Source organism: Arvicanthis niloticus, chromosome 9, assembly GCF_011762505.2.
Source record: "Arvicanthis niloticus isolate mArvNil1 chromosome 9, mArvNil1.pat.X, whole genome shotgun sequence".
Lineage (NCBI taxonomy): Eukaryota > Metazoa > Chordata > Mammalia > Rodentia > Muridae > Arvicanthis > Arvicanthis niloticus.
In genome coordinates this window covers 36,980,275-36,992,602 of record NC_047666.1, presented here as the reverse complement: position 1 = coordinate 36,992,602, position 12,328 = coordinate 36,980,275, and the positions used below count along the sequence as shown (strand labels likewise).

The window sequence follows — 12,328 nt, the reverse complement described above, 5'->3', positions numbered from 1 at the left end:
AACCTGGCCGGGACACACAGTGAAAGGCGAGTTCAGTGGCAGATCTGAACCCCCCGGGGGCTGTCAGCCACAGCAGCGTGGCGAGCCCAGTATCGCGGATCCCAGGCTCCGAGGGGAAGCAGCAGCGGCATGGCTTCGGTGTTCATGTGCGGAGTGGAGGACCTGCTGTTCAGCGGCAGCCGCTTCGTGTGGAACTTGACCGTGTCCACGCTGCGGAGATGGTACACGGAGAGGCTGCGGGCTTGCCACCAGGTGCTGCGGACGTGGTGCGGGCTGCGGGATGTGTACCAGGTGAGCCCAGGAGCTGGCGCCCTGGGGCCGTTGCGGGGAGGGATGCCCGGCGCTCAACTGAGAGCCGGTCCACCTGTATGATTTCATAACCTCAGGTTTCCCATATCTTTTGTTTTCAACTCCTCGCAGGGAGCTGAGCACTTGGGTCAAATCCTCAGCAGCTCTAGCTAAGTGTGGCCTGATAATTGTTTTTTCAGTTGGGCATGGGGGCACTTGGGAGTTATTCCCCTCACCCCAAGCAGACAAGGATTATAATGTGGTGGAGGTTCCTGCTGGCGCTAGTGAAGGGGCTGTAGCTTTGCAAAACGCGGCTTTTGTGGAAAGCGACTTTGAGGTTGAGAGGATTATTTCTGTTTTATTTCATTTCATTTCATTTCATTTCATTTCATTGGGGTAGCCATTTCGGAAGCTATGATTTCCCGTCATTGCTTGCTGTCAGAGCATGTCTTAGTGAATTTGCCTTCTTCTTTCTTGATTTTATTGCACTTTTCCACCAGGCAGCCCCTGCTTGCAGGGCACAGCCAGGAAAAGCTGATTCTGTGTTGCCTGGCTCTGGGGAGGAAGGATAGAGGATTGGTAGCACTTTGTGGAAGGCTGACAGGCTGGGGAAGGGAAGGGTAGCTTGGCTGAGTCCTGGAATGCTTACGCTTGGATTTAATCTGTCGCACAACACAGCCTCTGTATTGCTTTGCTGGCCCCATCTTGCAGGCAAAATCTGCAGCAACTTTACCCAATGAGGAGACCATTCATCCTCTCTGGGACTGCAACTTGCCTGGATTTTTGAGAGCAGCGGTAAATGGATATAAAAGTCCTCTGTTTGGGTTATTAAGACCTTTAAGGTAAAAGAATAAAAACTACATTGTTAAATTATGAAGATTTTACCTGAGCTTCTTTCCTGGATATAGTTGGTTACAGTTCTTGGAATCCCTTACACGTAAACTGATCCTATTCCTAAAAGGGCTGAAATACATCTGTCGTAGCGTGTCCCATATGTGAATCAAGCTTTGATTTTGAAAAGTCATAGTCTTCCATCAACTAAATAGAATACGGGTCAACTAAGGACAGATTACAAGAGTTTCTAAGGAATGAATGTTCCCTTGCCATTCTTGTTAATAATAATAATATATATATATATATATATATATATATATATATATATATATATATATATATATATAGTGGTTTCAGTGCTCCTGGTTTGCCTAAAGTATCTGTAATATTATGAAGTTTGAAATAGAATCAGCAAGGCCCACTGAGAGCCCTGGAGGCCGGCTGGGGCTTGAGAGCGTTAGGGAGCTGTGGCCATAGCCCATTGGCCACAGGAAACTGCACTCCTGGCCTTGTAGAGCCGGACATGTGTCTGTCTTCCAGGCCTCTTCTCCCTCGGGAAGTCTTTGCTCACTTTGGTTTGGAGTAAACACACCCGCCCCACCCCCATCATGTAGGGCTGCCTTTTCTTTTTTAATTTTTGAAGAACTTTCAAAAGGAGAGCACAAATACCACAGCCAACCAGACAGGCTCTGTGCCCTGCTTCCCGTGGATTCAGTGGACTTACGGCTTCTTGTTAATGCTGTTCCTGAGTAATTCACAGATGACGGTTCCAAAAACCCAGAGTCTTTGGCTTCTCTAGAAGATCGTCCAGTAGTTGTTCTTTTTAATTTTTGAAAATGTTTTGTGTGTACACGCTCATGATTGTGTGGGTGCTCACATGTGCAGGCATGCGATACATGTGCACACATATGTGTGGCCAGAATGGTCACTTCTCAGCAATACTGTTCACCTTCGTTTGGAGACAGGGCCTGTCATTGGCCTGGGGCTTGCTAGTTAGGTGAGTTAGGTGGTCTCCCTGTCCTTACCTCCCAAGCCTTGGGATTACAAATATAAAGCGTGAACCGCCCCTCATTCATCTTAAACACAACAGCAGTATGAAAGGGTAAGCTGCTCAAATACTTTTTTTTTCTCCTCTGTAAAACAGGTGTTAACTGAGTCTCTCTCCTCTTGTCCCCCTGGTCAATAAGAACATGAAAAATAAAGATGGCTTTATAAGTATTGTCATAAACAGAGAAGAAAAATGACGTTTACATTAAAGTCCCCTGACCTTCAGAGAACTAAGATTTAAAGAGCAAAACAAAAAAAAAACCCCACAAAAAAACAAAACAAAACAAAAAGACAATTTTCACCCTAGGAGAACTATAGTATCTCAGGGTGAGCCACAAACCTAAATTGCTTGATTGTTTGTGAAGATGTTTGTTTGTTTGCTTGCTTGCTTGCTTGCTTGCTTGCTTGCTTGCTTGCTTGGGCAGTTACGCTCATTGGAACCCAGGGTGAAGTCTAGGGTGAAGACTCTACCTCTGAACTCCATCGCTAGCTTAGAAAGAACATTAATTTTTTTTTCAAGTGCTTAGCAGTAAGATGGCAGTGCAGATCATATCGACGGTGAAGCCGTAGAGAAAATGATTTCTACCCTCCGCCCCGAAGATAGAGGAGGGATGAATCCAAACTCTTCCTGTGTGTGACCGTAGGGAAATCAGCCTTCCAATGCTTCGTTTTCATCCTCTGTAAGGTGAAGAATAGAACAGTACTAATTAAAGAGGTTAATAAGAATTAATTGACATGCAGAACATTTAGCACGCTGCCGAGAGCTTAGAAAGCAGCCAGTAAATATTATCTGTTTCATCATCTAGGTTTTTTTTTTTTTATGGTAAGAGGCCCAACTCGAAACTAGCATCAGAGAAAGAAGAGGTACAACCACACAGCTCACAACTCTCTCTGCATAGTAAACGTGAGGGGTGGTTAGGATGGGACACGGCGATCGTTCCCCAGCCCTGGTTATGCTCCCTTACTGAGTTTATGCTTGTCTGACTTCTTGTCTGACTCCTTTCCTCCTGCCAGCTGACAACTGCAGTCGTTCATTAGGTGTACATATCAACATAGCCAGAAAGAAAATTTCATATATTCCCCTATCAAAATTCCCTGTGTATCCTCAGGGCTGCTAATGTAGGCTCTGTCCACCTGATATCACACACCACTCCAATAACCTTGTAGCACCCCAACATCGCATAGCACCCCGATGCCACAAACCACCCTGATGTTATGTATCACCCTGATGCCATGGACTAATTGGCACAGGGAACAGGATTACTTTTCATGCCTTCTCCGTGCGTGACATGCTATAGCCCAAAAGGAACAAAAATGATTTCAGGGAGAGGGAGAAAAAATATCCTCCCTCCTCAGCTGGGGTGGCTTATTGGTAGACCACTTACCTAGCATTGAGTTCAATCCTCAGTGTGTCAATAATAACAATAACAATGATAATAATAAATAATACGTAAGCAGATATACAGTGTATGGTATTAAAAGTGAGAACAGGAAGGCAGTGAGCTGCCTCAGCAGGTAGAGGAGCTTGCCCTCAAGTCTGATGACCTGATTTCAACACCCCAGAACCTCCATGGTACATCGAGAACAGACTCCTATAAGTTATCCTCGGACCTCCACCTATACACATGACACACACCCACACGCAAACACACATAAACAAATGGTTTGTTTTGTAATGGGGAGTGAATTGGTTGCTGAACAAAAACATACATTAAAGTAAAAGACTCTTTCAGGGGATGATGATGAACAAAAGGGTCAAGAAATACCAGACTTCGGATTGGAATGCAAACTTGTTTCTGAAAACTGAGAATGGGGTGGGGCCCACTGACCACATGTTAGCCTGAGTTAGGCAGTGCCCACTGCTCTGACACCAGGACAGATGGCTGGTTCTGTTCTCTTGGTCCTGTAGCAAGGCAAAAACATGGTGGACGACCATAGCAACAGGGGAGGATGCCAACTTCACAGTAGCCAGGATGCAGAGATGCACAAGATAGGGCCATGGAAAAGATGTATCCTTCAAAGGATGCTCCTGGTTATCTGTTTCCTCTTAGCAAGGCCCCAACCTTGACCAGACCCCATTCGGTGATGAGGATCCAGCCGTGGTTTACTCTGTTGATTAGATCAAGGCCCTCTCCAGACTCTGCCAGACAAAGGAAACTATCATGAGGATAGGTCAACATTTGGTTAAAATGCAGCCATTGGCTGGGGCAATGATTCCACTAATGAGAGAAATTGTTCTACAAGCATGAGGAAGCTGAGTTCAAATACTCAAGAACCTATGGAAGAAACTGGGCGTGGCCATGTTGGGGTTGTTGAGACAGAAGGATTTCTGGGGCTTGCTGGCTGCAATCCTGTTTTTAGGTTCAGTAAACCTAAATGTTTCAGGGCAATAAGGAATAGGGTCACAGAGGACACTTAAAGCCCTCAGCCAGGCACACACACACACACACACACACACACACATTTTAAAATGCAACCAGCCAAGTCTCCCACATTACGAAAATCTCAAATCTAGCATTCTCTTAATAAAAAGTTATTCTTCAAGATAAGCTCAAAGATAAAGACACAAATAACTTTCAAAGTGTTGTTGTTGTTGTTGCTACAGTTGTTTGAATTGGGCGTGGGACTCACGATGAGAGTACTAGCGTTTCTATCCTAAAATTACAAATTCTAAACCATGCAGAAGGACACGCTTCCATTTGGCTCAGTTAGCTGCTGTATGAACTGGATGCACACAAGAATCACGGGTGATACTGAACCCATATTTTCTTATCATCTTGTTGATTTTTTTTAAGGCGTCATTTTTCTAGCTTCTAGTCTCAATAGTCTTGTTTGTGAAGAAACCCAGTGCTGAATCACTCCAGAGAGATCAGGGTGGAGCAGGAGATATCCATTACCTGAAATATCTGGCAAGTCCCTAGAGTGTTTTGTTTATTCATATACTGCACTTGAAAGACGATCCTTCGCCTATTCATAAAGCCAGGACTTTATTGCCTGGCTGGCAAAGCTGGGACGGCACAATTTCTTTGGAATTGAACACTTCCTCCACTTCGAGATGTTGGAACAGCAAGTGATTTAATTTGCCAATAAACTATGAATAATGAAGGTATTTACTATAGAGCATTTTTGTAGTAACGGAACTAAATATAAAGCAGGAGAAGAGCCCTGAGGAGAGAGGCTGTTTGACAAAGACCCACTCACTGTATAAGGGAAGACTTGAGTTTGGTCAGGTACCAGATTTAAGAACGCACCTTTAATTTAACTTAGGCAAAATTCTCAAAGCTCAATCTTCAGCCACTTGCCTGCCTGCCCTGCTTCTGCCTCTCCTGGATGGGATGCAGTGTTGTAATTCATTATCTAAGTCATGTGAGTTAGAAAGTGATGAGGGGGCATTGTTGACAAAGGATTAACTCCTTTTCCTTTTTGTGAAATGGGACATGCTCTAACAAAGCCCTCAGTTTGTTCCTTGGGGTCAGATTTTTCTCCTCCCCACAGTCCCCAAGGTAGAATTTCCTACAAACCTTGAACGGAGTCATCAATGTGAACAGAATCTGGGGTGTTTAAGTGACTAGAAGAGCCTGGGTCAGCTCCTCTGGGACAGGCAGCTGGCACAGAAGAGGGGGCACAGCGTTCAAGGACTTGGAGAGCGTTCAGGCTCGACTTGACCTTGGACAAATGACTTCCCCTCTCAGGACCTTACTTCCTCCTGGGTAACAAGGAAGCATTCACTCGGTAACTACAGTAGAGATCAAATGGGAAACTCATGAGATGTGTTCATAAAACACTTGACACCTCACAGGCATAAGAAAAGGCTTACTAAAGGCCAGGCCTTGGTTATATAAAGCCCATTTGACATTGAGCTCAGTGTGTCTGTGATAAAAGGTGCCTGAGAGCATTGCTATTGGTGTTATACCTGAGACAAGCTGTGTGGATATTAAGTGGGTAAGTGCTCAATCAAAAAGAAGACAAGAATCCCTTGGGCATCATGTATGGACTAGTTGTAGGGTATTTGAAACGTTCTCTTCCAGAAGTCTGATAGTCTCTCTTAGGCCCCTATATAAATCTAGGAAGCCACAGGCATCTTGTAGTTGGGTTTCTGAGTTCACCTTTCACTGTGCTGAGCTAGCCTGGCTGAGTTGTGTGTCTCAATGGCTTAATTGAAAACAGCCACTCCCGCCCCTCACCCAAGACAATTCTACACCAAACACATTGATGTCTGTTATTTCAAGGCACATACACTTTGCTTGCTCTGACCCTTTGGTTTACATTCTGAAAACTTGTCTGTCTTCTGCTTTTATAAATAAAGATTTATTGTCACGGGATCATGCATGCATTTAAGGCTACTTTGATCCTCCTGGGAGGATGGCTATTTATGGCTCGGTTACTCAAGAGTTGAATGATTGCTATAAATCTGAAAAAAAAAAATACCATCTTCCCCTTTACATAAAACATCTGCCATTTTAAAATTTGAAATTTTAAAAAGCAGTGTGTAGTCTTAAAAAAAAACGTTAAAGGAAGAAAAGTCCACAATTCTATCACAGAACAACGCAATTTGAAAGATTTTTTTCATCAGAAACCTAAGGGGCTGAGCTGACTGGGTAGAGCCCTGGCTATGCAAACACGAGGAGCCAGGTTTGAATGCTCAAGCACTCACGCAAAAAGCTTATCATGGCAGCGACTATTTGGAAGCCCAGCCTTGGAAGTCACAGCTCACTGATCAGCCAGCAAACATGACCAAAATGACAAGCTTAGGTTCAGTGAGAGACCCTGTCACAAGGAAATAAGAGAAGGCAATAGAAGAAGACACCAAATCCTGCTCTGGCTATCCCCACCATCACCACACACACACACACACACACACACACACACACACACACACAGAGGCACTGCGCAACCCCCAACTGCATAACTCATGCCAGTGCAAAAAAAAAAAAAAAAAAAAAAAAAAAAAAAAAAAAACACTGAGATTTTAATTAAGAAATGTTCAAGGCAGGAGCTGAACTTACTTTTACTCGGCTCTTTGTTCTACACATAATGACTGATATTTCTGGTGATTCCTTAATTTGCTTGTTCATTCATAGCTAAGATACTTAACAATTGCTCACTATGTTACCAGTTACCTCACCGATGGTGAGCAACAGGCATTTCCCTACCCCTCATAAACGTAATGTTAAATAGGGGAGAACGGTAAGAAAACAATCCTCTAGAGAAAGCACTGGCTTTCAGGTGATTCTCAGAGCACAGACTAGGGTGACTGTGAAAGGCAAACAGCAGGAGGGCTTCCTGGAGGAGGCAATTCCTTCGCTGCCTCTTGATGGACAAGTACAGTTCTGCAGGTAAAGGCAGACAGCAGGGCATTCCAGGCACTGGCGATTGTAAAACGGAGTCTTTCCGTCAGAGCTGGATGAGCAGAAAGTGACAGAGCAACTCCGATAGAGAGTAACACCTGCCCTCAAATGAGCTCGTACCTTTGACATTTTCCCTCAGACATTTAGGAGAGGGGGAGATTGACTTAGAACTATAGCGGGAAGTAGTGAGGCTGGTAGATTTCAAGAGCGTAATAGTGGAGGCCAGAAGGGAGGGGATTCAAGAAGACAATGCCGGAGATAGTGGGGTATCACTCAGAATAGTTTCAGTCCCAGCACCACGTGATGGCTTGCAATTGTCTATAACCCCGGTTCCAAGGGGATCCATGTGGGCACTGCACACAAGCGGTAGTGACAACAAACTGCCCTAGGGACACACAGAAGTTAAGATTTGGACTTCTCCATATCTATGGAGTCACATGGTGGCAAGCACAGTTCCTTGTCATCTTTCAGGCTCATAGAATCTCACAGGAATGCCAGTTACCAGGATGGAGAGTGAAGTGCTTTTTTTTTTTTTGGGGGGGGGGGGGGTCTGGCCATTATGTACATGACCTCCACGGAGCTTACGCTACTTCTCACAGATCACTGGTGAGAACAGGTCCATAATAGATCCAACTCACCGCATGCGGGAGCCAGGCAGCAGTGCAAATGCTGGAGCAGAGTGTGTTGCTTAGCAATCAGACTGAACTGGGGTTAAAATAAGCAGGAAGTTTATCAGCAGACCTGTGAGGATTGTTCCCTGGGTAAGAGACTAGGAAGTGAGCAAAGAGAGTTAAGCAAAGGGAGAAGTTTAGTTACAGTTCACTATTAATAAAGCCACAACTGACCTCATGCGTCACTCTGAAGCCTAGAGTTTTTTTTCCCTAGTTGGAACAGTAGCCCTGGCTTTCCTCTCCAGCCCCATGGTGGCCCTTAAATGCTAGGCTGACTTTGAAGAAGGCAGCGCTCTTTAAAGGAAGGGAGGGAGCTGAAGCTGTCAGTTCCCGATGCTCTCAGCTGCTGAGGGGGGATTGGCAATACATCATAACATCATCTACAAATGCCTCCCAGCAGGTGCTAGACCCAGGGCGGAACTAAATCAGGGCCAGCAGGAAGGAAGTAAAGGGTGAAGTCCACATGACCAGGAGGATGTTGAATTCAGCTATTAAAAATTGCACAAGCAGGGCCGGAGAAATGGCTCAGCAGTTAAGAACATGGGCTGCTCTTCTAGAAAACCCAAGTTCAATTCCCAGCACCCATGTGGCATCTCGCAGCTATCTATAACTCCAGTTCCAGGAGATCTGACACCCTCACACACACATATATGCAGATAAAGCAGGAATGAAGGTAAGAATAATCAAATCATTTTAAAATGTTTTAAAACCACCGCACAACCTTCAGAGTGGCCACTTGACAGGTACCTACCCTCTGCTGAAGAGACTAGCCAGCCATGGAATCAAATAATAGTTACTACTAACTACTACTGCTACTAACTCCCAACTAGCAGCAGGGAACTGAGATGCTCATTTATCCCCACTCTGAAAAGCAAAGAAAAACAGAATGACCTTTACTTTTTTGAGCCCCCCTTACATAACATAAATACACTTCTCAAAAAGTCATATTATTTAAGGTCAACAAGTTTAGTCTCATGGTCTTTAAAATGCGTTTGTGAACTTTCTCCACAGAGCTTGGCAAACAGGAGGTTAAGAACGGGCTCTCCTGCCATTTCAAATGGAGTGTTTGTTTTTCTTTTTCTGTCCTGCAGGATAAAAAAAGGTCTTGTTCATCCCCTGCTTAGGTTTCTTCTGGACGCTGTATTTTGGTGTCCCGACTGGTTGTTGGGAAAGAGCTTTCGTGCCTCAAATAAGGAAAAAGATCCGTCGTTCTAAATTATATAAGCAAGACCATATGACTTACAGAATGGAAAGAAGGCAAAAATTAAACCTTGGTGGAAGGAAAAACAGTGACAGTTCCCTCGCCATTTCACAGGCATTGTGGTGTGTGCTTGCACATGTCTTCATCTTGAAATAGACCCTGCTGTGAAAGAAGACAGGTAGATATGGCGAGTTCTCCCGTCTCATTTTCTCCTAATATCCCAACTGTTTTCAGTCAGATGAATCTTGTGTTTGGACAGTTTTTTGCTTAAGAGTTGTTCTTCCTCTATTGAATGCTTTCACTGAGCCTTGCCGTCTGAATTTGACTATACTACTAGGTACTGAGATGTGTGTGAGCAAGGCCTACACTACGCTAAGGCACCTCACACAAACAATATTGGCATTCAGGAGGCAAGAAAAACAACCTTAGGGAGCCATGCTGTTGCACACACCTGGAATCTGAGCACTTGGGAGACTGAGGTAGGAGAATCATGAATTGTCTTTTTTTTTTTTTTTTTTAAAGTAGCCTGGGCTACATAATGACTTCCTGTCAAAGGAAGGAGGGGAATACAAAAGCATATAGATAGATATTTGCAGCTCTGTTTTTTAAGGGAAATTATTGGTCTCAAACATTTTTTTGTGGTGTAATAGAGTTACAGAGTTAGACGAAGCCTAATTTGTACCTCCCCCTTTTCCCTAGAAATAGTCCCACCTAGGGCGTAGCAGCACTGATAGAATGCCCACTCAGCATTTGCAAGGTCCTAGGTTGGATTCCCAGTGAAGAGAAAGCTTGTGTCTGTAATCCCTGCACCCAGGCGTCAAAGGCAGGAGGATCACAATGAGTTGAAGGTTATTAGGCTACACAATCAGAAATTATCTCCACAGAGAGTCTTACCCAGACATTGACAGGCAGCGATAATTTTGTCCCATTTGCTTTTATTTATATGTGATATATACTATTTATACTATGGCATATCTTTGTCAAACTTGTTTGTGAGCACCATTACTCTCCTGTAGTTTTTCTCTCAACCTATTTTTGGAATGTATCTATAAGTTCCATTAGCTCCAGACTCCACTGAAGAATATGCCCATCTCTTGTTAAGGGACATTGCGACCTTCCCAGATTTTTAGTATTCTAAGGAGTTATAGTAAAACTTAGTTGTAGTTACAATTTTGGAATACTGGTTTCTTTAAAAACACACATACAGATAAGAGTACGTTTTCATTTTAATCCCAGGTGTGGAATATGGGCTGCTTCAGCTCCTCCACAGCAGGTGACTATGATTTGCCTCATGTGCTAGCAGGGGTGTGATTTTTGTCATCTGTAGATAGTTTCTGAGAGCATGTGACTTTGGAATTCTGAATTCTGGGGACTCTTCAGAGGGTAGATACATGCTAGGGCCCTGAGAGATGGTGCGGACTGTGGGTTGTTGACGGTAGTTTGTTGTTGGCCGTGGTTTGTTAAGTAGTCATGCGCAAAGAAGAAACAAGAAGAAATCTAAGATATCCTGATGGTGAAGATCAAACTTGCCCCAAGGAGCTTGATGCCCCTAATCAGGAGGTGGCCTAACAATAATGCCGCCCCCTTTCACACCCCTGACTTTATTCAAAGATCTTTTTCCTTTCCCCTCTATACTTTTTTCTGTCTTATCAAGTGTTAGGGAGTTGGAAGAGTGGAAGAAAAAAGGTGGAGGAGAGTAGAAGGAGGAAGAACCATAAGATAATCCAGGGACAGTGAGTTTCATCATGACTTACAAGAGGAGCTTCTCTGTGGCATGTGTAGAACACACGTATCACTGGACACTCCTGCTTTACTGCATGATATGCCTGTCTTTGGCTCAGCATGATGATGTCACATGACCATTTCACTGTTTTTTTTTTTTTTTTTTTTTTTTTTTTTTTTTTTTTTTTTTTTTTTATGACTGTATTAGCCAATAGATGATAAGACTCCAAAGGACTCATCATGAGGCCTCAGGTCACCAACTCACTTCTTCAGCTATTGAAAGGTAAATAAGCTACCATCACCTGATTGGTTGAATCTGATCCACTAGTGTCTTCTTATTCGTCCATTCAGCATGAAGTGGAAGAAAAGCTTGAAAATGATTATCTAGAGACTTGGACTTCAAGAGTTCAAATTCTGAGCTTGGGAAAATGGATCAGTCAGTAAAGTGCTTCCTTGGAAGCTCAAGAAACTGGGTTCGATTCCAGAATCCATGTTTCTGTTTAAAGAAGAAGAAGGAGAAGAAGGAGAAAAAGAAGAAGGAGAAAAAGAAAAAGGAGAAAAAAGAAGAAGGAGAAAAAGAAAAAGGAGAAAAAAGAAGAAGGAGAAAAGGAGAAGAAAGAAAGAACGAAAGAAAGAAAGAAAGAAAGAAAGAAAGAAAGAAAGAAAGAAAGAAAAAGAAAGGAAGGAAGGGCAGAAGGAAGGAAGGAAGGAAGAAAGGGAAAGGAAAGAAAAAAGGAAAGAAAAAAAAGGAAAGAAAAGAAACTTTGGTACAGTGGCATGTGCTTGTAATCTCAGCACTGGGAAGGCAGGGAGAAGTGAATCCCTGGGACTCACTGCCTAGCCATCCTAGCCAATGGTGAGTTGTACACCAGTCAGAAACCCTCACTCAAAAGTCAAGGTGGACAGTACCCAAGTTTGGAAGTCCTCTGGGCTTTACACATGTGTACATGCACACACAGAATTTTTGTTAGCCGTGCTGAGGTGTCTCTGAAGCTCAGTCGTTCTATGCTGTAAATGTGGACAATGACAGTCCCTCCACCCCGAAGAGCTGGTGTCTGAGATTACTATAGAAATTTAATACACAGCTAGTTAAAAACATTGTCACTTTTTTTGTGGATGGATAAGTAGGTAATAGATGGAGAATAGACAGATGAATGGATGGTTGTGAATTGATATGGGGATGATAGGCTGGACAATAAATAGATGATGGATGGATG

The 12,328-nt window shown here is 43.6% G+C and overlaps 1 protein-coding gene and 1 long non-coding RNA gene across 3 annotated transcripts in view; both read left to right on the top strand.

The window, feature by feature from the left end:
* Positions 1 to 12,328, top strand: part of Frmd4b (FERM domain containing 4B) — a 326,911-nt gene that overhangs the window by 134,327 nt on the left and 180,256 nt on the right. Inside the window, exon 1 of one of the 2 annotated variants that reach the window (XM_034511453.2) lies at positions 2 to 291. The exons of the other annotated variant lie outside the window; for it this stretch is intronic. Within the exon in view, the coding sequence (XP_034367344.1) occupies positions 130 to 291 (162 nt within the window). The 5' untranslated portion in view covers positions 2 to 129. Of the gene's footprint in view, position 1; positions 292 to 12,328 lie in introns of those variants that run through there. 2 annotated transcript variants of the gene reach the window in all.
* Positions 8,051 to 11,695, top strand: LOC143443491 (uncharacterized). The gene is made up of 2 exons (XR_013112541.1): positions 8,051 to 9,868; positions 11,320 to 11,695. It is a non-coding gene; the product is annotated as an uncharacterized LOC143443491 (long non-coding RNA).